At 41.1% G+C, this 21,189-nt stretch overlaps 1 protein-coding gene across 8 annotated transcripts in view; it reads right to left on the bottom strand.

The window, feature by feature from the left end:
- The window catches only part of FRMD4B (FERM domain containing 4B), a 223,371-nt gene that overhangs the window by 112,083 nt on the left and 90,099 nt on the right, over positions 1 to 21,189 (bottom strand). For all 8 annotated transcript variants that reach the window (XM_004372718.3, XM_023727926.1, XM_023727925.1 and 5 more), the window contains exon 5: positions 15,031 to 15,115. In XM_004372718.3, coding sequence (XP_004372775.1) covers positions 15,031 to 15,115 — 85 coding nt within the window. The remainder of the gene's footprint in view (positions 1 to 15,030; positions 15,116 to 21,189) is intronic.

Raw genomic sequence — 21,189 nt, 5'->3', positions numbered from 1 at the left:
TGTGGGGTTGTTAACCAATGTCATAAAACAACATGTGTACTACTGTTTCATGAGAAACTATTTGTTCTGTAAGCCTTCACTTGAAGTAGAATAAAATATGAAAAAAAGAAAAAAAAAATGCTTTTATGTTTCTCTTTTTCTATTTCAGTAAAATTTTCCATGGGATAGTGTCCTAGATGCAGGAGGAGTGCTGGTGAAAAGAGATACTCTTAATTTTAATGGATATCACCAAATTATCCTCCAAAACCACATGGTCTTTTTTTAAAAAAACAATATTTTACTGTATTTTTGGCAAAATTTTACACAGCAAAATAGATTCCTATCCAACAATTTCTACCCACGTGGGCTTTTAAGAGAGCTTTGGAGCCTCCAGGTTCACACGCTCTAATGCAAAGTAGCATGAAGATTCTGAGGACATCACGCAACGTGTCCTATTGCTCCAAGTGTGGTAAGAGCATATATTAGGGTGACAGGCTGAGGCTCTCCCCTGGCCAAGTCTGCTAATCAAAGGACATACCTAAGAAGGTTTTGGTCAAGAAATCAGGTAAGAGGGAGGATAAAAATAAATATGGTTGAATGTCTTGCAATAACTCTCTTTTTAAATAGGGTTACTAATGTTTGGCTCACCTGTTCTTTCCACATTTATTCAAAGTACAAAGAGATAAGTACTTATTAGAAAAGAAAAAGGAGTGCAGTGAAATCTAGTAAGGCATTACTGCCATTTCTCCTCCATTTTGACATGCTATCTACGCCTCGTAAGCTTGAAGCAGAGGCGGTTCTAAGTGGCTTTAGACTCAGGTCAGCATCTCTTGACTGACTCCCAAGATGCTTTGTTTAAGGAGAACTGACCTAGGTTTTGTCCTGAGGCCAGATCTAACACAGGGCAACATCTAGAAGGCTTACAGTTGCCTTTGTTTGCTTTATTATTTAGGGGTATAGTATATATCTAGAAGAGCCTTTTCAAAAGTGTGATCAGCAGTCTATTAATAAGTATTGCTTGAAAGAAGAATTTCATGTGCAGATAAGTTTGGAAAATATTGGGTTAAACAAAATCAAACAGGTTTGTGTATTCAGGGACTTTTCAAAGCCTTTAATATGTCAAGGTACATGGTGAATTTCCAAGAACGTGGTATTAATATTCAGTATTTCTCACTCTATTTGACATGGAAAAATCTTATTATCATGAGACAGGGTTTAGAGCCTTAGATGTTGAGTTATCTTGTGTGTGTATGTTTGATTACAAAATCCTCATTTTGTTTGTGAGATTTCTCATATTGTGGAGGCAGGAAATTTCCCCCAACTGCTTTTTATATAACTTTAGGAAGGAGTAACAAGGAACATCAAAGAATTCAGGGTATGTTCCGCTTCTCCAGAGTCCCTGGCATCCCTCAGAAATATTATGTCTTAGAGTGTCGTCAGCCTCATTGTTTTGCAAATAAACACACATGCATACATGCTGTTGTTGTGTGCTATTGAATTGATTCCGACTCGTAACGACTCTACAAATACATACACGCACGAAAAAACCATTAAGACTTGAGAACAGTCCATGGGAAGGTACTAAACCAAAAACCAACCCACTACCATCAAGTTGATTCCGACTCACGGTGACCCTGTAGGACAGAGTATAACTGCCCCATAGGGTTTGCAAGGCGGTAAATCTTTATGGAAGCAGACTGCCACATCTTTCTCCCGCAGAGTGGCTGGTGGGTTCAAACTGCTGACCTTTCAGTTAGCAGCCGAGTGCTTAACCACTGTGCCACCAGGGCTCCTGCGAGAAGGTACTAAGTGCTAAATATACTGATACTGCAGCACTAAACAGAGACCTGTCCCTTAATAGGCCCACAACACCTTTTAGTTGAATGAGTACCAAACCAGTTGCCATGGAGTTGACTCTGTATGTTAGAGTAACACTGTACTCATAGAGTTTTCAGTAGCTGATTTTTCAGAAGTAGATCGCCAGACCTTTCTTCCGAGGCACCTCTGCGCTCGAACCTCTAACCTTTTGGTTAGCAGCTGAGCACGTTAATGGTTTTCACCAGTTAAGTGAATAACCAACCAAACTCACTGCCGTCAAGCAGAACTGCCCAGAGGGTTTCCAAGGAGTGGCTGGAGGATTTGAAAAGCTGACTTTTTGGTTAGCAGCCGAGCTCTTAACCACTGTGCAGCCAGGGCTCCTGAGTGAATAAAGAAAGGCAAATATGGTTTCTGGAGCCAGACTACCTGGGTCTGATCACCCCACTACTAATGAGCTGTTTAACCTTGGTCAAATTATGTACGTTGTTTCTACCTCCATGTCCTCATTTGTGAAAGCAGTAATAAAGAACAGTGTTGGTTGTTGTGAGGGTTAAATGAGTTGAGACACAAAAAGCATTTAAAAACCAGTACCTGCTACTTAATACACTGTCAGTCAAGGCCTCACTCCCCTTCCATCTTCTCATCCCCCTTTTCCCCGCCATACAGAGGAGGGAGTTGAGGCTGTGTGTGATCTGTACCACAGAGCGCCTCCTGAACCCCGTTTTCTGTCCTTTCATTATTATCACCGTTTTATACACACCAAAAAAGGCAAGGTGGCCAATGCTTGTTTACTTTTCCAAGCATGTCTTTAAATCACCGATAAAAAAGGAGAGGTAAATACTGGCTGATTGCTAAAATCATACACATGGTTAAGGAGGGCTCTAAGAATAATACTGGGAGGAGCCTTCGGTCCAATTCCATGCGTTTCGGCTTTTCCTAGCAGGGGGCAGGCTGTTCACAGTTGACCACGGCCCGGGTGCCAAGTGCTTCCAGGGTTCCCTCGTCAGCTGTGGCATTTCCACATCACATTGCCTGGCACAGGTGGTTGTTCTGAGAAGGTAAGGTGTGCCCCTCTGCATTTTTATCAAGGAAGCCAAACAGGTTCAAGAGCCGTCACTTGAACAACGACTCTAACAACAGTTTGCATGCTCCGCGGAACACTCCAGCCGTATGGGCAGTTCCTAACTCTCGTCGGTTCTGTTCCAACATGAGTGCAAAGGAACTCCTGAAACATCCTCTCAGAAGTGGTCTTCCATCCCCTGCCCACCCTGCAGAGGCCGCTTGGCCCCTGATATACAGAGGCACATTTTTACTCCCTTAGACTAACAGTGTCAACACGTAAAATAAGGTTCAGAATTAGGAAAAAGTGGGAGCTTAAACTTAGGCTGCCATGGGTATGCCTCTCCCATGTGCACCAGGTAGACACGCCTTATCTATTGGGGGGGCAGTATGTGTAGTGGTTAAACTCATAGACTCTGGCATCATACTGCCTGGGTTGAATTCCAGCTATTTCCACTTATCAACTGTTTTAGTTATCTAGTGCTGCTATAACAGTGGAGCCCTGGTGACTCAGTGGTTAAGAACTCGGCTGCTAACCAAAAAAGTTGCCAGTTCGAATCCACCACCAGTTCCTTAGAAATCCTATGGGGAAGTTGTACTCTGTCCCATAAGGTCGCTATGAGTTGGAATTGACTCTATGGCAATGGGTTTGGTTTGTTTTTTTTTTTTTGCTATAAAAGAAATACCACAAGTGGATAGCTTTAACAAAGAGAAATTTATTCTCTCGCAGTCTAGGAGGCTAGAAGTCTGAATTCGGGCAACAGCTCCAGGGGAAGGCTTTCTCACTCTTTCGGTTCTGGGGGAAGGTCCTTGTCATCAATCTTCCCCTGGTCTAGCAGCTTCTCAGTGCAGGGACCCTGGATCCAAAGGACAGCAAGCTCCTGGCTCTTCTTGCTTGGTAGTAATGAGGTCCTCCTGTCTCTCTGCTTGCTTCTCTCTTTCATATCTTGAAAGAGATTGACTCAAGATACAACCTAATCTTGTAGATTGAGTCCTGTCTCGTTAACATAACTACCTCTAACATGCCTCATTAACATTATAGAGGTAGGATTTACAACACTTAGGAGAATCACATCAGATGCCAAAATGGTGGATAATTTCACAATACTGGGAATCATGGCCTAGCCAAGTTGACACACATTTTTGGGGGACACAGTTCAATCCATAACATCAACTATGTGACCTTGTACATGTTTCTTAACCTTTGTACCTCACGTGTAAAATGGGAACAGTAATAGTACTTCCCTAATAGGGTTAGACTGAGAACTAAATGAATTAATATAAACAGTAAGTGCTTAGCAAACTGTATGTATTCAATACGTGTTAGTTGCTATGACCTGCCTCCTCTGTAAGCAATGAGAACAAGAGCCCCTCACTGGTGAGTCATCACAGACACTTCCTATATCCCAGGAGCAATGTCTGAAAGGAGGATGAGACAAATGAGAGGTGCTTTTAAGGCTCAGAGTCTCCTGCTGGCATAATTGGCCAAGGACACTTCTCCCACCTCCTAGCTGTCTGACCTTAAGCAAACTGCTTAACCTCTCTGTGCCTCCATGCCTTTATTTGTAAAAGTGGATCATAAGTTTCCTTCTTGGTGGCTGTCCAAAACCAGCTGACGTCAAGTTGATTCTGCTCTGCCCTACAACCTGTGAGGAGTCCCTGGGTGGTACAAATGGTTAACATGCTCAGCTGCTAACTGAAAGGCTGGAGGTACAGGTCCACCCAGAGGTGCCTCAGAAGAAAGCCCTAGAGATCTACTTCCAAAAAATCAACCATTGAAAACCACAGTCCTACTCTGTCACACATGAGGTCTCAGAGAGTCAGGATCGACTTGATGTCACCTGGTTTTGGATAACCCACGTTCCAGAGAAGATCAAATGTAATTAAATGTATACCACTTAGTACAGTGCCTACACACAAAAAATGTCTAGAGAAGGCTCTTTGGACATTTCTTTTTTTCCCATTAGTTTCAGGGCTGAAAATCAATTTCACATCTTCTTCTCTCTGGTTGCTAACAGGCACTCATAAGGCTTCTTCCTTTTTAACTGCTAGTAAAGAAGGGGAGGAGTCCCTGGGTGGGGCAGACAGTGAACAAGCTCGGCTGCTAACCAAGTTGGAGGTTCTATTCCACCCAGAGGTGCCTTGGAAGAAAGGCCTGGCAATCTACTTGCAAAAAATCAGCCATTGAAAACCCTACACAGCACAGTTCTACTCTGATACCCATGGGGTCGCCAGGAGGTGCAGTCAACTTGACAGCAACTGTAAAAGAAGGGGAGAGCTGAAAAGGCTTCTTTCTAGAGTCTTGTCTCTGAACCTTGCTTTTTCATGTTTCTCAAATTAAGGTCCATGGACCAATCTCTCTGCCCTCTAACATCAGATTCATGAGGAGTGCTTGTTTAACATGCAGAAAATCCAGAGGCTCCTCAACTTAAGTGTACAGGAGAAGCGCCTGAGAACCTTGTTGAAAGGTTGATTTCCGGCTCCACCCTTCCCACATACCCAAATTCTCATTCTGTGATCTGGACAGAGGCAGAGGGGCAGGAGCCTGCTCGTTAAAAATAAGCATTTGTTGCAAATCTGATAGAGGAAGAAATAGGTCACGCAGTGACAACTGCTGGCCTAGTTTCACTGCAGTGGAGAAACGGGCTCCGAGAGGTCGAGTAGCTTTCCCAAAACCACACAGCTGGTACAGCCCAAAGGTAGCCTTTGTCCAGAGACCTTTCCTTAGAATGACATTTCTTTGTCAAAATCAAAACACATTCTGATTTCTAATGGATCTTCTCATATTCCAAAGTGGGTCATGGAAGGCGGCAAACAGAAACACCCGATCATTTGGATTACTTTACTAGGACAGGCATAGATTAAGACGGGTTTTATCAGATACATGTTTTTCTCAGAGAACAAAATCCATTTTCGCCGATGTTTAAATCGGGATTTAAAAAACCAGAAGAAAAATCAAGAAATCCTCAGAGCATTTCCAGTTACAAAGAGCCTCACACAGTACTGGCAGGCGGTACCAGACCAAAAACCAAACCTGTTGCTGTCGAGCGGATTCGGACTCATAGCGACCCTACAGGACAGCAGGGGGTGGACACCCAATAAGTAATTACTGAATAAAGGCTTTTACATGTATTTAGCTGTAGCCATGGTTGAATTTGGCTTATACATCATTTCTTCACACCTGCAGTCTACCAGAACTAGTTTTTTATAGGACCACTATTGATATCTAAAGGACTGAAGAAAAATCAAATGGGTTTTGATTTTTTAAAATATTAGACGAGACATGAAATTTCTCCTTTACAAAATCATTCTTATTTTCTGGCAAGGATAAGCAGTTTGTAGTTAGAATTAACTACAATATTACTAAATGTTACTCACTCATACCCTGAGATGATTTTTTCAGTGCTTTGGGCGTTCAATTCCTCAGGGAATTCAGATATTTTCATGTGTTTTGCCCCTGGTCAAATTACACATCAGAAAAGCCGTTTTTGTTTTTCTCTTACCTTCTTGGAAGCAAGGTTTGATTATCAACCACATCCATTCATTTACTGAGTTCATCAACAACAATTCATTGAATGCCAATTTGTGCCAGACTGTGTACATGGGTAGCCACTGGAGTTACACAGTAAACACAGGCAAAAAGTCTTCATCTAGACACACCAGATACCCAAACTCAGAAATGAGGAACGTTTCTTTCAATATACTTATGTGTCACTAACTGCGTATTCTCTATGTACTGTGGGCTGTGATAATTACAAAACCATTGGGAACCACCCAATGTTTCAAATGATATACCTGCGAGGCTAAATTTTGTGAATATAAATCCATTTATATATCCACGCAAAGCTTCAGCAACTGTATTAAACCTTATCACAAGTCGTATTTCTTACTAACCAAGCACATAAAAAGATATTGTGGCTTTGTCAGTATTTGCAAATAAGAGTTCTTGCTTCCTGCTTGTATGTTTACGCCCTCAGTGGAAGGGGCTAGCGGTAGGGGAAAGCTATCTGGCAGGGAGGGAGAAGTGTGTTGTGAGGAGGGTTATCAGAGGTGCTCAACGCTGGCGGGAAGAATATCTTCTGCTCAGTGTGGAAGGGAGGCTCATTCAACTTTTCAGATCCAGCAGTGAGCCCTGAATTAATTGTAGGAGCCCTGGTGGCACATTGGTTAAGGTTTCAGGCTGCTAACCAAAAGGCAGGCAGTTCGAATCCCCTAGCCGCTCCTTGGAAACCCTATGGGGCAGTTCTACTCTGTCCTATAGGGTCGCTATGAGTTAGAGTTGACTCAACGGCAATGGATTTGGTTTGGTTTTGGACCAGCCACCAGTGACTCACTTTTGCCAATCGATACTCCACCTATAGGTGTTCTACAACTGGGACTATGTACTCATAAAACGGACTCCTGTGCCCATGGTTCAAATGACATTCCTTATGTGGAACGTTCTTAAATAACCATGTTGCTGATGTTAGTTGCCATCAAGTCAGACTCCAACTCATGGTGACCCCATGCACAACGGAATGAAATGCTGCCAGTCCCCTGCCATACCCATGAGTAGTTGCAGACAGGACCACTGTGATTCACAGGGTTTTCATTGGCTGATGGAATTAGATCTCCAGGTCTCTCCTAGTCTGTCTTAGTCTGGAAGCTCCGCTGAAACCTGTTCAACATCGTGACAACATGTAAACCTCCAGTGACAGATGGGTGGCAGCTGTACATGAAGTGCATTGGCCAGGAATCGAACCCAGGTCTCCTTCATGGAAGGTGAGAATTCTACCACTGAACCATACATCTTATTACCTTTTTTTCTAAATTTTAGTTAGTTTGTTGTTGTTGTTGAGAATATTCACATAAAAACATACACCAATTAAACAGTTTCTACATGTACCATTTAGTGACATTGATCACATTCTTCGAGTTGTGTAACCATTCTCACCCTCCTTATCTGAGTTGTTCCTCCCTCATTAACATAAACTCACTGCCCCCTAGGGTTCCCATTTAATCTTTTGAGTTGCTGTTGTCAATTTGATCTCATATAGATAGTTCACAATGCTCAAGGCAGGACTTTTTACTGGTTAAGTTAAACTATTGTTTGGTTTTAAGATGAATTCAGGGGATATTTTTGGCTTAAGATTAAAGATTATCTGAGGGCAATAGTTTCAGGGGTTCATCCAGCCTCTAGGGCTCCAGAAAGTCTAGAGTCCATGAAAATCAGAAATTCTGTTCTGCATTTCCCTCCTTTTGATCAGGATTCTTCTATAGAATCTTTGATCAAAATGTTCAGTAATGATTGGCAGCATCCAGTTCTAGTCTCATGGCAAAGGAGGCAGATGTTCACGGAGGCAATTAGCCACACATTCTATATTCTCCTATTCCTGACTTTCCTTCTTGCTCTGTTGCTCCAGGTGAATAGAGACCAATTGTTGTGCCTTCGATGGCTGCTTGCAAACTTTCAAGAACCCAGGCACTATGCAACGAACTAGGAGATAGAAGAGAAGCACTAAACACATTATCAGGCCAATTAAACCATGACCCTAAACCTCCAAACCACGGAACCAAATCCCATGAGGTATTTGGTTGTACATAAGAAGCCTCAGCAGCTACTCTTTTTTTTTTTTGTCATTGTTGTAAATACATCTATCACACAACTTTGCCAATTCAACTTTTAACAGGTGTACATCTTATTGACAGCCATTACAATAATCGGCAGTGCAAACTTACCCTTAGTCAGTGTGGTATTTCCAGCACCATTCCCACCATTTTCTCCCTCTCTCCCACCCCTGGCAACCACAAATAAGCTTTGGTCTCTATACATTTGCCTTTTCTTGTCTTTTTATAGAAGTAAGGTCATACAATATTTATACTTTTGTGACTGGCTTATTTTGCTCAGCGTAATGTCTTCAAGCTCCATCCATACTGTAGCATGTATCAAGACTTCATTTCTCCTACTGGTTGAGTAATATTCCATTGTGTGTATATTCCACATTTTGTTTATCCGTTCATCTGCTGATGGGCATTTAGGTTGTTTCCACCTTTTTGCAATAAACACTGGTGTACAAGTCTCTTTTTGAGTCTCTGTTTTCAAGACTTTTGGGTATACATCTAGGAGTGGTATTGCTGGGTCATATGGAAGTTCTATTTTTAGTTTTTTGAGTGAACCATACATCTTAAGAAAGAACCTAAAAGCTGCTTTACCAAACAGCTACCTGACCCTGTTATCATCTTATCATCTACCTGATCTTATAATATCTCTTAGGATTATTTGTTACCAGCCATTCCATTTTGCTTATACAAAAAATATTCAGCACTAGAGGCCTACAATTGCATTTAAAAAAATTATCCCAACTGTCATAGTGCCTTGCAATTTTATATTTTATAAAACTTCAAAATTCTTTGACAAGCCACAAAATATTCATATTCAAAAAAGAGCTCCCAGGAAATTATATTCATAATTTGGAGCAGAATTTAAAAAGCACTGCTTTTTATTACTTCCTCAAGACCAACAGAATTCACCAAACAAAGCTACCAGAGAAATATCATGAGTTCAAGTTTGAATCCTAACTTTCTTTGCATTAGCAACAGAGTAAACAATAAATTAAGGAATCTATTTCATTGTATCACAGCCAGCTAGGCAGTAAAAGATATCACAAGGGGTGATTGTACTTTCTCCACATAGGTGATGATGGCCAACTGTGGCTTATCAAGTGTTTTCCTGCCCCAGTAAATGTGCATTTGCTGTGTAAGTGTCTACTAATGAGTTAACCCTTGAAGTCCTTAGGGAAGCCCCAGTCCTAGAAAAGTGAGGCTATAATGGAGCTTTTGATGCTGGGGACATTTTTTTTCCCTAAAGACCTAGACAAATACTCTGCTGTGAGTACTTCTGCTTCTGGCCAAGACAGAGTAACAGGGACTGACTTTACCCTCCTATCTGAAACAACTTAAAAAACAGACAATTTACATAAAACAATGGCTTTCAAAATACTGAAAACTAAGCAATGAAGGACAGCAAAACTGGAATGAGGTTGTTCCAACTTACCGCCCTGAGAGGGTTTCCCATGAGAAGGCTGTAGGGCAGGGAGGGGGAAACACAGATGGAACATGGCGGACCCCTTGAGTTGAGAAGATGGAGCTAAGAGAGTGAGGAGACCAAACTGGATAGAATTTGCAGAACAGAGTACCAGAGATGAAGGAGCCGCAGAGACCCTGGAGATCTGCAGAGGGTGTCCCTTGAGTATTCAGCAGAGTACTGATCATTACACGTGTGGGAGGAGACTACCCAAGGCTGAGGGGAGACCATTCCAGAGGATGAGAGGGAAGATTGCTTGGTGCTCATGCAGGGCTAGAAATGGTGCCTTTTCCCCACTAGCCAGACTGGAAAAACTTATAATTCATGGGGCATTGAGTAGAGTACTCTGGAAGGTCTTGCTTCAGTAACGGGGAAAAATTAGCTCTAGAATGAGCACTGCTCTGGGCCTGCCTAACAAATCACAAACACAAAACCTGAAAAGTCAAACTGTTTCCAAGAAGCTACACTGCATCCCTAAACAAAGTTCAAGACCATTTAGAGGAATACAAAAGTATACAGCACCCCAAAAGGTAAACTTATCAATGTCTGGCATCCAATCAAATATTTCTAGGTATGCAAAGAAGTGAGAAAACATGACCTATAAGAGGAGAAAAATCAATCAATCGTAACTGACACGGATATTAGAATAAGAACATTAAAACAATAATTATCACTGTATTACCTGTGTTTCGTATGTTCAAAAAGTTAAGTAGTCACGTGTAAGATGAAAAAAAGATCCAAATCAAGCTTCTAGAGATAAAAACTACAGTGCACTGGATGGACTTAATGGCAGATTAGATGGCAAAAGAAGAGATTAGTGAGCTTGAAGGCACAGCAATAGTAACTATCCAAAATAAAACGTAGAAAAAGGAAGTAAATAAAAAGAAAAGAGCATCACTGAGCTGTGGGAAAACTTCAAGTGGCTGGATATACGTGTACCTGGAGTCTGCAAAGCAGGGATGGGTGGGCACAGAAAAAATCTTTAAAGAAATAATGCCTGAAAATTTTCCATATTTGGACCAGGAAACTAGATGGTGCCCAGCTATCACTACCAACTGTTTTGACCAGGGACATAATAAAAGGCCCCTGATAGAATGGGCGAAAAATGTAGAACAAAATTCAAATTCCTAAAAAGGACAGACCTACTGGGATGATAGGGTCCAGAGGAACCCCCAAGACTATTGCTCTAAGACACCCTTTGAACTTGGAACTGAAGCTATTTCTGGAGGTCACCTTTCAGCCAAATAATAGATTGGCTTATAACATAAACACTATCACCCATGAGTAATGTGCTCCCTTAAACAATCAACTACATGAGACCAACGGTCAACATTTACCTGAAAGCAAAAATGAGAAGGCAAGAAGGGGAAGGGAAGCTAGATCAATGAAAACAGAACAAACAGAATGGAAATAATGAGAATGCTAACACATTGTGAAAACTGTAACCAGTGTTACAGGACAACCTGTATAAAAATTCTTAAATGGGAACCTAATTTGTTGTGTAAACTTTCACCTAAAACACAACAAAATATTTTCTAAAAATTTCCTGCATTTGATGAAAACTATGAACTCACAAATCCAAAATGCTCAATAAATGCCAACAACAAGAATAATGAAGAATGATATGCCAAGGCATGCCATAATGTAATTGCTCCAGGCAGTGAAGAAGAGAAAGATTTAAAAGCACCCAGAGAAAAAAGACACACTATGCGCAGAAGCACAAAGATAAGATTGACAGTAGATTGGTCATCAGAAACAATGTAAGCAAGAAAACAGTGGGACAATATCTGTAAATATACTTCAGGGAAGAACCCTGTCAACATAAAATTCTAAATGAAGGCACATTTTCAGACACGAGCTGAAAGAATTCATCACAAGCAAACTCACATTACAAGAAATGCTAAAGAAAGCTTTTCAGGCTAAAGTAAAATGATACTAAAGAGAAATATAGATCAACACAAAAAGAATGAAGAGCAATGGGAATAGTAACTACTTGAGTAAATACATAAGTTTTTTTTATTATTTAAATGTCTTTAAAGATAACTGACTGCTTACAATGTCATGTGTATCTATAATACATATAAAAGTACAATGTATAGCATAAAGGCTGAGAGAGGAGAAATGGAAGTATACTATTGTAAGAATCTTATAACAGATAATATAAAATATAACAGATATAAGACATTCAGAAAAACATTTGACAAAATCTACCTCTACCATCCATTCCTGATAAAAACTCTCAGCAAACCAGGGATAGAAAGGAACTCCCTCAACTGATAAACAGCATCTACGATAAACCTATAGCTAACATTATACTTAATGGTAAAACTGAATTTTTCATCCTAAGATCAGAAACAAGAAAAAGATGTCCATTCTCATCAGTTTTATTCATCATTTTACTGTAGATTCCAGCCAGTGCAATTAGGCAAGAAAAATAAATAAAAGGTGCCAGATTGCAAAGGAAGGAGTAAAACAATCTTTATTAGCAGATGACATGATCATCTATGAAGAAAATCTGATGGAATCTACAAAAAAAGCTACTAGAAGTAATAAGCGAGTGTAACAAGACTGCAGGATACAAAATCAATATACAAACATTAATTGTATTTCTATATGTTAGCAGTAAACATTCAGAAATTGAATACAAAGATACCATTTACAAGTGCATCAAATAATATGAAATACTTAGGAATAAATCTGATAAAAGACCTGTATACTGAAAGCTATAAAACACTGCTGAGATAAATTTAAAAACATCTAAATAATAAATAATCTAAATAGTTGAAAAATTAACATTATTAAGATGTCAATTCTCCCCATGTTGATCTACAGATTCTAATCTGTAATAATCCTAAATAAAATCTCAGCAGGCATCTTTCTTTGGGGGGTAGATACTGACAAGCTGATTCTAAAATTCATTTGGAAATGCAAAAAAACCTAGAATAACCAAAACAACTTTGAAAAAAGAACAAAGTTGGAGGTTATACTGATTTCAGGATGCATTATAAAGCTGTAGTAATTGAAACACTATGTTATTGGTATAAAAATAGACAAATACATGAAAGGAACAGAATACAGAGTCCAGAAATAAATCCACACATATACATACAACTGATTTTTGACAAAAGGCGGGCTGTGGAGAAAAGATAGTGTTTTCAACAAATGGTGCTGGAACTATTGAATATCCATATACAAAAAAAAAATGAACTTCAATCCATACATTGTACTACACACAAAAATTAACTCAAAATGGATTAGAGACCTAAAAGTAAAACCTAAATTCCAAAAACTTCTAGAAGAAAACTAGAAAAAATCTTTGTGACCTTGGATTAGGCAAATATTTCTGAGATACACTATTAAAAGCACAATTCACTAAAGAAAAAAAAAACCTGATAAGTTAGACTTCATCAAAATAAAAATGTCTTTTTTTCAAGAGGATCCCTGGTGGCACAGTGGTTAAGACTTTGGCTGCTAACCAAAATGTTGGCAGTTTGAATCCACCAGCCGCTCCTTGGAAGCCCTATGGGCAGCTCTACTCTGCCTTATAGGGTTACTATGAGTTGGAATCGACTCGATGGCAATGGGTTTGGTTTGGTTTTGGACCAACAACCAGTGACTCACTTTTGCCAATCAATACTAAGACAAGGGGAATTATAAACATCAAAACTGATAATATTGTACACTTTAAATATGTACAATCAATTATATCTCAATAAAGTTGTTAAAAAAAAAACAAAAAACAAAACTCTGCCCTTTCTGAGTCTTACACAAAATTAAATCTGTGTGTATACAGTGGTCTTCCCTTAACATTTGTGGGAACTAGGGGAAGAGTATAAATGTAGATCCCATACCCGCAGCCTGTCCCCTTTCTCTTTCCAAGCTAGGTTCCATCCAGCTGCCCCTGGGTACCCCTTAGATTTAGGGAGATGCACATGGACAGTTCAGTAGAGCATTAGGAAGACAGAGCCAGACAGGACGCTGCCATAGACCTCAGAAGCAGGCACGGGGGATGCGCAGGGTATTCTGAGATCCTGAGCCCTGTAACCATAAGGTAGAAGTGTGGAGCTAAACTCCAGACGGACACACCCTGGCCCACAGACCAAGTATGGTTTGAGGAGGCCAGAGAGGAGGCCGTTAAAGCAACACACTACCCAGAGAGGTCCTGTAGGTTACCAGTCTGCAAGGAGTTAAGACAAACATTGAGAGAATAAATCCAGTATGTTTTTACTTACAAGGGTTTACTAAGCGAGATTTAATGAACATTGAGGAATGTGAGGTGTGTAAGAAGAGAAAGTTAAGCACTAAGGCTGGGAGGGAAGTGAGAAGTTGGGGAAAAAATTAGCTTTGGAATCAGAAAGATCTAGAGTACGGAGTTCCACCTCCACCATTTACCGTGTGGCTGTGGGCAAGTTACTTAGTTTCTTTGTGTCTTTTCTAAAATAGACGTCATGATTGTTCTTACCTCATATAAAAACTTTTATAGCAGTTTGATGTGACTGCAACTCCAAGCATAGGATCATTTTTTTAGGAATTCATGCTTAGTGAATTTTACAGAAGTAATCTGTCCTTCACAGAAAGGATAGTAATAAAAAACACAAAAATAAGAAGTGGTCCTTCCCTACAGGTATTTGAGACCCTGCTCTAAAGCCCACGGCTCTGAGCAGGCGCCCCGGATCTAAGGTGGCTCGGGTGTGCAGGATCGAAGGCAGGGTCTGAACCTACATAATACTGGGTTTGAATTCTGAATACTGGTTTCTGAAAAACGCAGGGCGTACCCTGTTTAAAAATATTTCTGGCCCGACTTTTCTGAGGCTTCGATCACAGCCCTGACTGACTTATCTTGGTGTCGTTCCGAGTCATTCCACGTGGCGTGTCAGCTGCTTTTAAACTAATGGTGATTGCGTGGGAACATTGATTCCTTTGCAGATCATTGCCTTACCCACTCAGAATTTGAGAAGAGCTGCTATTCTTTTGTAGGGTAAGAATTTGTATTGATTGTAAAGATGATGGTCTTTTTCTCTTAGTTTGAAAATGAAAACACAGGCAAGACTCCCTCCAACTCCAGCTCCCCGGAGTCATTCAAAGAACGTAACAAACATGGCACACCTTACCTTGTGCACGCAGGACTTTGCATTCAGGAAAAACAGCTCCACGGTAGTTTTATCCTTTAAAAATGATATGCTCTCAATGTAAAACCTGCAAAACAGTACAGAAGTTTGTTTCTTCAGATGTCTTACCGTCTGTCAACATGATTTAATTTCCTCATTTAGTCTTCCCCAAAAGCAGAGAGAGAATTTTGAAGAACTAGGGGATTGTACTGTTTTTTTCCTTTTAAAAAGAAATCTGCAATACACAGATGTATATATACATATATTCAGATAAAATATGTATGTGTATATATACGTATATATACAGATAGTCCCGATTTACGATATATTTGAGTTATGATGAACCACACTTACAGCTTTTTTTTTTTTTTACATCTTATCATTAGTAATACGTACTACATACAATGTTGCATCATGTAATTTGCTGAGTTATCAATCTCTGATGTTCACTCCCAGATGTTCAAACATTGGATTTATAAAGATACTGACGATAAAAGGCAATAATAATGAAAACTAAAAAAAAAGAAAAAGGTATTCAATTTACATTAAAACCAATAAAATCTCTTTGAGAAATGTTTTTGAGTGTTGGAAGATGAGGTAGAGAAAAATTCTAAATGGTATTCAACTCCAAACACGAATTTGTCTGTGTTGTTCATTCTTTGACACAAGTTCTAAGAGCCCACAACACCTCAGACAGCGTCAAAAGAAAGCCCTGGGGAGCTCTGAGTTACCAGCCAGAGTCCGCTGAGTAAGCACTACGTAATTGAACCCCGTGGCCTGCTTGTTGCTCAGCGGTTTTCAGATTTTGAAAGGTAGGGTGGGTCTGAAGGCACCATGCCTACCTCTCCCCCCATCACCAGGAGAGTTTCAATCACACTCTCCCTCCTTCCCACTCATCCTCTGGGGCACCAGGACTTTCCCTTGGCTGGAAGCCAAGCTCTGTCAGTAGTACTCTGTCTTGGCCTTTTTTCATGCAAATCAGTGTATTCTGGGCCTCACTCCCCCACCGCTTCCCCAGCCCTTGTTTGTACAATCTCTGAGACCACAGGCCGCAGGCTCTTCTCCCTGGAGAGCTCTGATGGCCCCACGGTGGTGTGGGGGAGGGGGAAGGGCAGGCTGAGTCTTTAGCAACCTCTATTTTCATAATCCCATAAGAAGCCAGCTTGTAAAAGCAAGCACTGTATGGTGGGTGAGTGGGCAAACTGAGGCCTAGAAGTGTTCTTGAAGTGCCGGAGCCCTGCTTGGTGAACAATGCATGAAGACACACAATGCCCCAAGACGGCTCACAGCTCAGGTCCTGGAAGAGAACTTGCTGTCAAACTGGTGAGAGTCAAGATAAACCTGTTGCTGTTGAGTTGAGTCTGACTCACAGCAACCCTATAGGACAGGGTAGAACTGCCCCATAGGGTTTCCAAGGAGTGGCTGATGGATTCGAACTACGGACCTTTTGGTTACCAACCGAGCTCTTTACCACTGAACCACCAGGGCTCCGAGAGTCAAGATAAGCCAGGGCTAAAATGGCAAGGCAAGGTCATCCTTGGCTCTGTAAAATCATACTAGGGCTTGGGCATTTGCTCTTTTCTTTCCGCCTTCAGCAATGATGGAACACTTGATAAATAAATACAGCTAAATAAGTCCGTGAAATATTTTATTACTGGGATGGTAAAATTATTTGAAAAATTCCAAAGCTAAAGTTGAATCATCAAGGGAAATTCTAGAAAAAGAATAAATCCTTTATACTTTTACTTACAAGGGTTTACTAATCGAGATTAATGATGATTGAGGAATGTCAGGTGTGTGAAAAGACAAAGTTAAGCACTAAGGCAGGGAGGGAAGTGAGGAGGTGGGATAAAAATAAACTTTGGAATCAGAAAGATCTGGAATTTGGAGTTCCATCTCCATCATTTATTAACTGTGTGGCCTTGGGCAAGTTACTTAGTTTCTTTGTGTCTTTTCTAAAATAGATGCCATGGTCGTTCTTACCTCGTAGGGTTTTGGAAGGATTAAATTAGATACTATATGTAAAACACTCATTAAATATTAACAATTGTGGATTTTTAATAAAACCCCTTTTCTGGAATTTGGAGCTGTATGGCCTGAGGGAAGTTAAGTATAAGGTCCCTTGTCTATAAAATGGGTAGATAATGATGCTTACTAAAGAGGGCTGTTAGGCGATTTAAGCGAGATATTATATATAGAGTGTCCAGTAGAGCATTTGGTGGGGATTTAAGAAATTCCAACTATCAAGGCTCAGCAGATCTTGTATCATACTAAGAATGCTTAAAGGACACAATGGGATTTGAACTATCTGAAGGCTAGGAAGAAACCAGAGGGCAGTGGTATTTCAATGATAGAATTCTCGTTCTTCCACGTAGGAGACCTAGATTCCACTCCCGGACAATGTACCTCATGCATAGCCACTACCTATCTGACAATAGAAGCTTGCATGTTCCTATGATGCTGAAGAGGTTTCAGAGCTTCCATATTAAGACAGGCTAGGAAGAAAAGCCTGGTGATATATGTCCAAAAATCAGCCAATGACAACTCTATGGATCACAACGGTCTGATCGGCAACCGATCATTCAGCTGCAACCGATCATGGGAATGGCGCAGGACTGAACGCCATTTTGTTCCACTGCACATGGGGTCACCGTAAGTCGGGGGGCTGACTCAACGGCAGCTAACAATGGCTACAGCAGCAATAGGAAGAGGCAATATCTGAAGGCTAGGACAAAAAGAAATCTAGGTGGGGAAAATATTGTAGGGAAACAGTGTCTTTTTAGGTTAATGTGATAAACATTTATAATTCGGCTTTCATCAAAACAGAATTTGTTAAAAGCTGGGTATTTTCCCATCAGTTTAGTTTCTTCTAATCTGGCCTCTGCTGGGTGGACAAAGGATGGTCACCTGACTCAAAGGCAGCCAATCAGCAAGCTAGTCACAGGCTATGCAGTGGCCTGAAAAGAACTCTACCCGACAGACCCATTGCCCTCGAGTAGATTCTAACTCATAGCGACCCTATAGGACAGAGTAGAAGTGTCCCATAGGGTTTTCAAGGCTATAATCTTTACGGAAGCAGACTGCCACATCCTTCTCCCGCAGAGTGGTGAGTGGGTTTGAACTGCTGACCTTTCAGTTAGCAGCCGTGTGCTTAACCACTGCACCACCAGGGCTCCTCTATCCAATAGACCCGCTGCCATCAAGTCAATTCCCACTCATAGTGACCCTAGAGGGAGGCTCCTTATACTGGATAATAAATGGAAAAACCAACCAATCATATATGGTCTCTTAGAAAGAGACAGGTCGAGAGAGAAACAATAAAGGCAGAAAGAGGCATTAAACAGAAGCTGTGAGGCAGCAGACGCCATGAAGTAAAGAGAGAAGGGCAAGAGTCAATAGCAGGAGCTGACAGAGCAGAAGCAGAGTGCAGCTAAGTCATTGTGATGGTGGACACCAATGCAAGAGGACCAGTGGTCGGCTGTCCTGTAGGTTGAGATAACGTGTGTTATTCAAGCCTTCTAGCATCCTGAAGGACCTTCTAGTTCAGCCAGGTGGCAGTGGTTGGTTCCTGCCTTATTTGCTTTCCTATGTATTTTAATCCCTATCAACAAAAATAACATGATCGGGTTCCCAGTCGGCAGCCTAAAAAGGGAGCAGGAGCATCACAGCTAACGGTCACTGAGCTCTTTACTTACGTGCCGGGCAACGTGCTAAGTGCTTTCCGTGTGTTGTCTCATATGTTTCTCACAACAACACTGTGAGACCGTTGCCGCCCATTTTACAGGTGCATAAATTGAGCTGTAGAGAAGCAAGGTGGTCTGCATATGTGGCAGGACTAGGTCTTGACTTGGGTTCCTCTGACTCTGGAGACGGTAGTCTTCACTAGAACTTGCTTCTGGGCTGCCCCTCCTGGTTAATTCAACCAGCACTTATTCGGAAATTTAAGGCCTTGATAATTGTGTGCATCTCGATCACGTTAAGAAATAGGCAGAGAAACAAAAGACTAGTGGATATTCATCAAAATGTTAACATATACAGAAGTAGGTTTGCTCTCTATTGCTTCAAAAACCAGAACTAGAAAAGTGGGCAAAAAATCTAAGGTGATAGATTTTGGCTTAACTGAAAAACACTTTTTTAAAAGTTGGAGTAGTCTCACAAGAGAAAAGGCTTTCCCCGGAGGAAGGGATTTCCCTGCCCTAAAGGAGTCCCACATCACATTAGAACTCAAGGTCTGTTTTCTACTCCAGGATTCTGTGATTCTTTTTTTCCTTTACTTTTAATAACTTTAATATATATCTCTAACAGAGAAGGACTGTTTCAAAAGCATAACCACAATGGTTTTTCATGCTAATAACAAAATCAACAATAATTTCCTAATATTATGTAAAATCCAGTCTTCATTCAAATTTCCCCATTGTCACAAAACATTGTTTTGATTCTGTGATTGTGTTATCAAATTAAAAAAAAAAAAAAAAACGCATGGATCTACAGCAGGAGACACACATACAAAATCCTTAAGGGTCACTGTTGTTGTCAAGTGGCATTGAGTCAATTCCGACTCACAGCGACCCCATATGTGCAGAGTAGAACCGCCCCATATGGTTTTCTTGGCTGTAATCTTTACAGAAGTAGATCGCCAAGTTTTTTTCCCATGGAACTACTAGAAGGGTTTGAACCACCAACCTTGCAGTTAGCAGCCAAGCACTTAACTGTTTGAGCCACCAGGGCCCCTTTAAGGGTCACTGGCTGTATGTAAATGCACAAAGCTGGCCAGGTGGGGCCCACAGAGACGGCACATTCCTGCTATTCAGCTAGAGCTCCCTCTTAAGGCATGGGCGTGCAACCAGAGCTAGACAGGTAAGATTCTTCCAGCCTGGAATTTAAAGACTGATCAGAAAGACCTAAAGATCAAAAATGGTTGGAGCCTATTTGGTCTGACAGCAGCGCCCTGATGAAACTGTCTGTTAGGTTCTGCTCCCTAGATCTTTGCAGATGCTCTGATTCCTGTCTTTCCTGGGGCCTTGTTAGGTCAGTTGTTTTTTTTAGTTGCGTTTTTGTTAGCCTCAATTGGTTTCTGTTTCTGGCAGCCAAAGAATTCAAATTAGTAGAGAGTTTTCAATGTGCTGGAGTCTCTGAGTGGTGCAAATGGTTAATGCGTTCAAATGATAACCAAAAGGTTGGAAGTTCGTGTCTACCCAGAGGTGCCTTGGAAGAAAGGCCTGGTGATCTACTTCTGAAAAGTCAGCCATTAAAAACCCTATGGAGCACACATGGGGTCACCATAAGTCAGAGTCGACCTGATGGCAAATGGTTTGGTGGCTTCAATGTGCTAGGGATGACCCAAAGTCCTCTACATGCATCATTTCCTTTAATCTTTAGTACAACCAGATGCAGTTAAGCACCAAATTATGAACCCATTTTACAGACAAGAAAACTGAGAAGCAGAGATGTTAAGTCAACTTCTCCAGGTCACACAGCTAGGAAGTGGTGGACCCATGACTCGAAATAACGTTTGCCAGACTTCTAAGTTCATATTCCAAACGAATATGATATCATGCTTTCCAACAATAATAATCACACCGAAATGCAATGGGGGCCCCCAGGAGGGATGCAATTAACTTGGCTTTTGAATTAAGAGAGAGAATGCTACCAAACTGAAATCCATATGACTCAATGTCACAGGAGAGGGGGCATTTGAGCTGCGTCTTAAAGAATGCATGAGTTACTAGGTAACGGAGGGAGGGAGGGCATTCCAGGGAGAGGGCATCTTATACAGACCAATCCTCTTGTCAGTCTCAAAGAATTTAAGAAACCATATGCAGGGAGCTAGGTGGCTCGGCACCAAATCAATTTGCAGCTCGTCCAACTCTGAACAGATACCTTTGTACTAGAAACTGGGCTCACCTTGTTTCTGAAGTCAAGGCCCCTGACTAGATCCTAATTCCAGTAAACAGGTCCCTATCTTATTTCCCGCTGCTTTCTGTCGACCCGCCCTAGTGCCTTCTGCCTTTCTGCTGAGGCATCAGATTACCTGCTCTGTGAGTCCATGATCCCATCTCTCCCTCAAGGGGGTCATTGTAATGGCTTCATGTTTATGGAGCGTATGAAAAGTACGTATGGTCCTTGGGGGAAAATGGCTCCCCAGGGACACCTATCAACACG

The sequence above is a fragment of the Trichechus manatus genome, unplaced genomic scaffold (assembly GCF_000243295.1).
Source record: "Trichechus manatus latirostris isolate Lorelei unplaced genomic scaffold, TriManLat1.0 scaffold00020, whole genome shotgun sequence".
In the NCBI taxonomy this organism is placed as follows: Eukaryota; Metazoa; Chordata; class Mammalia; order Sirenia; family Trichechidae; genus Trichechus; species Trichechus manatus.
This window is presented reverse-complemented; position numbering and strand designations above follow the sequence as displayed.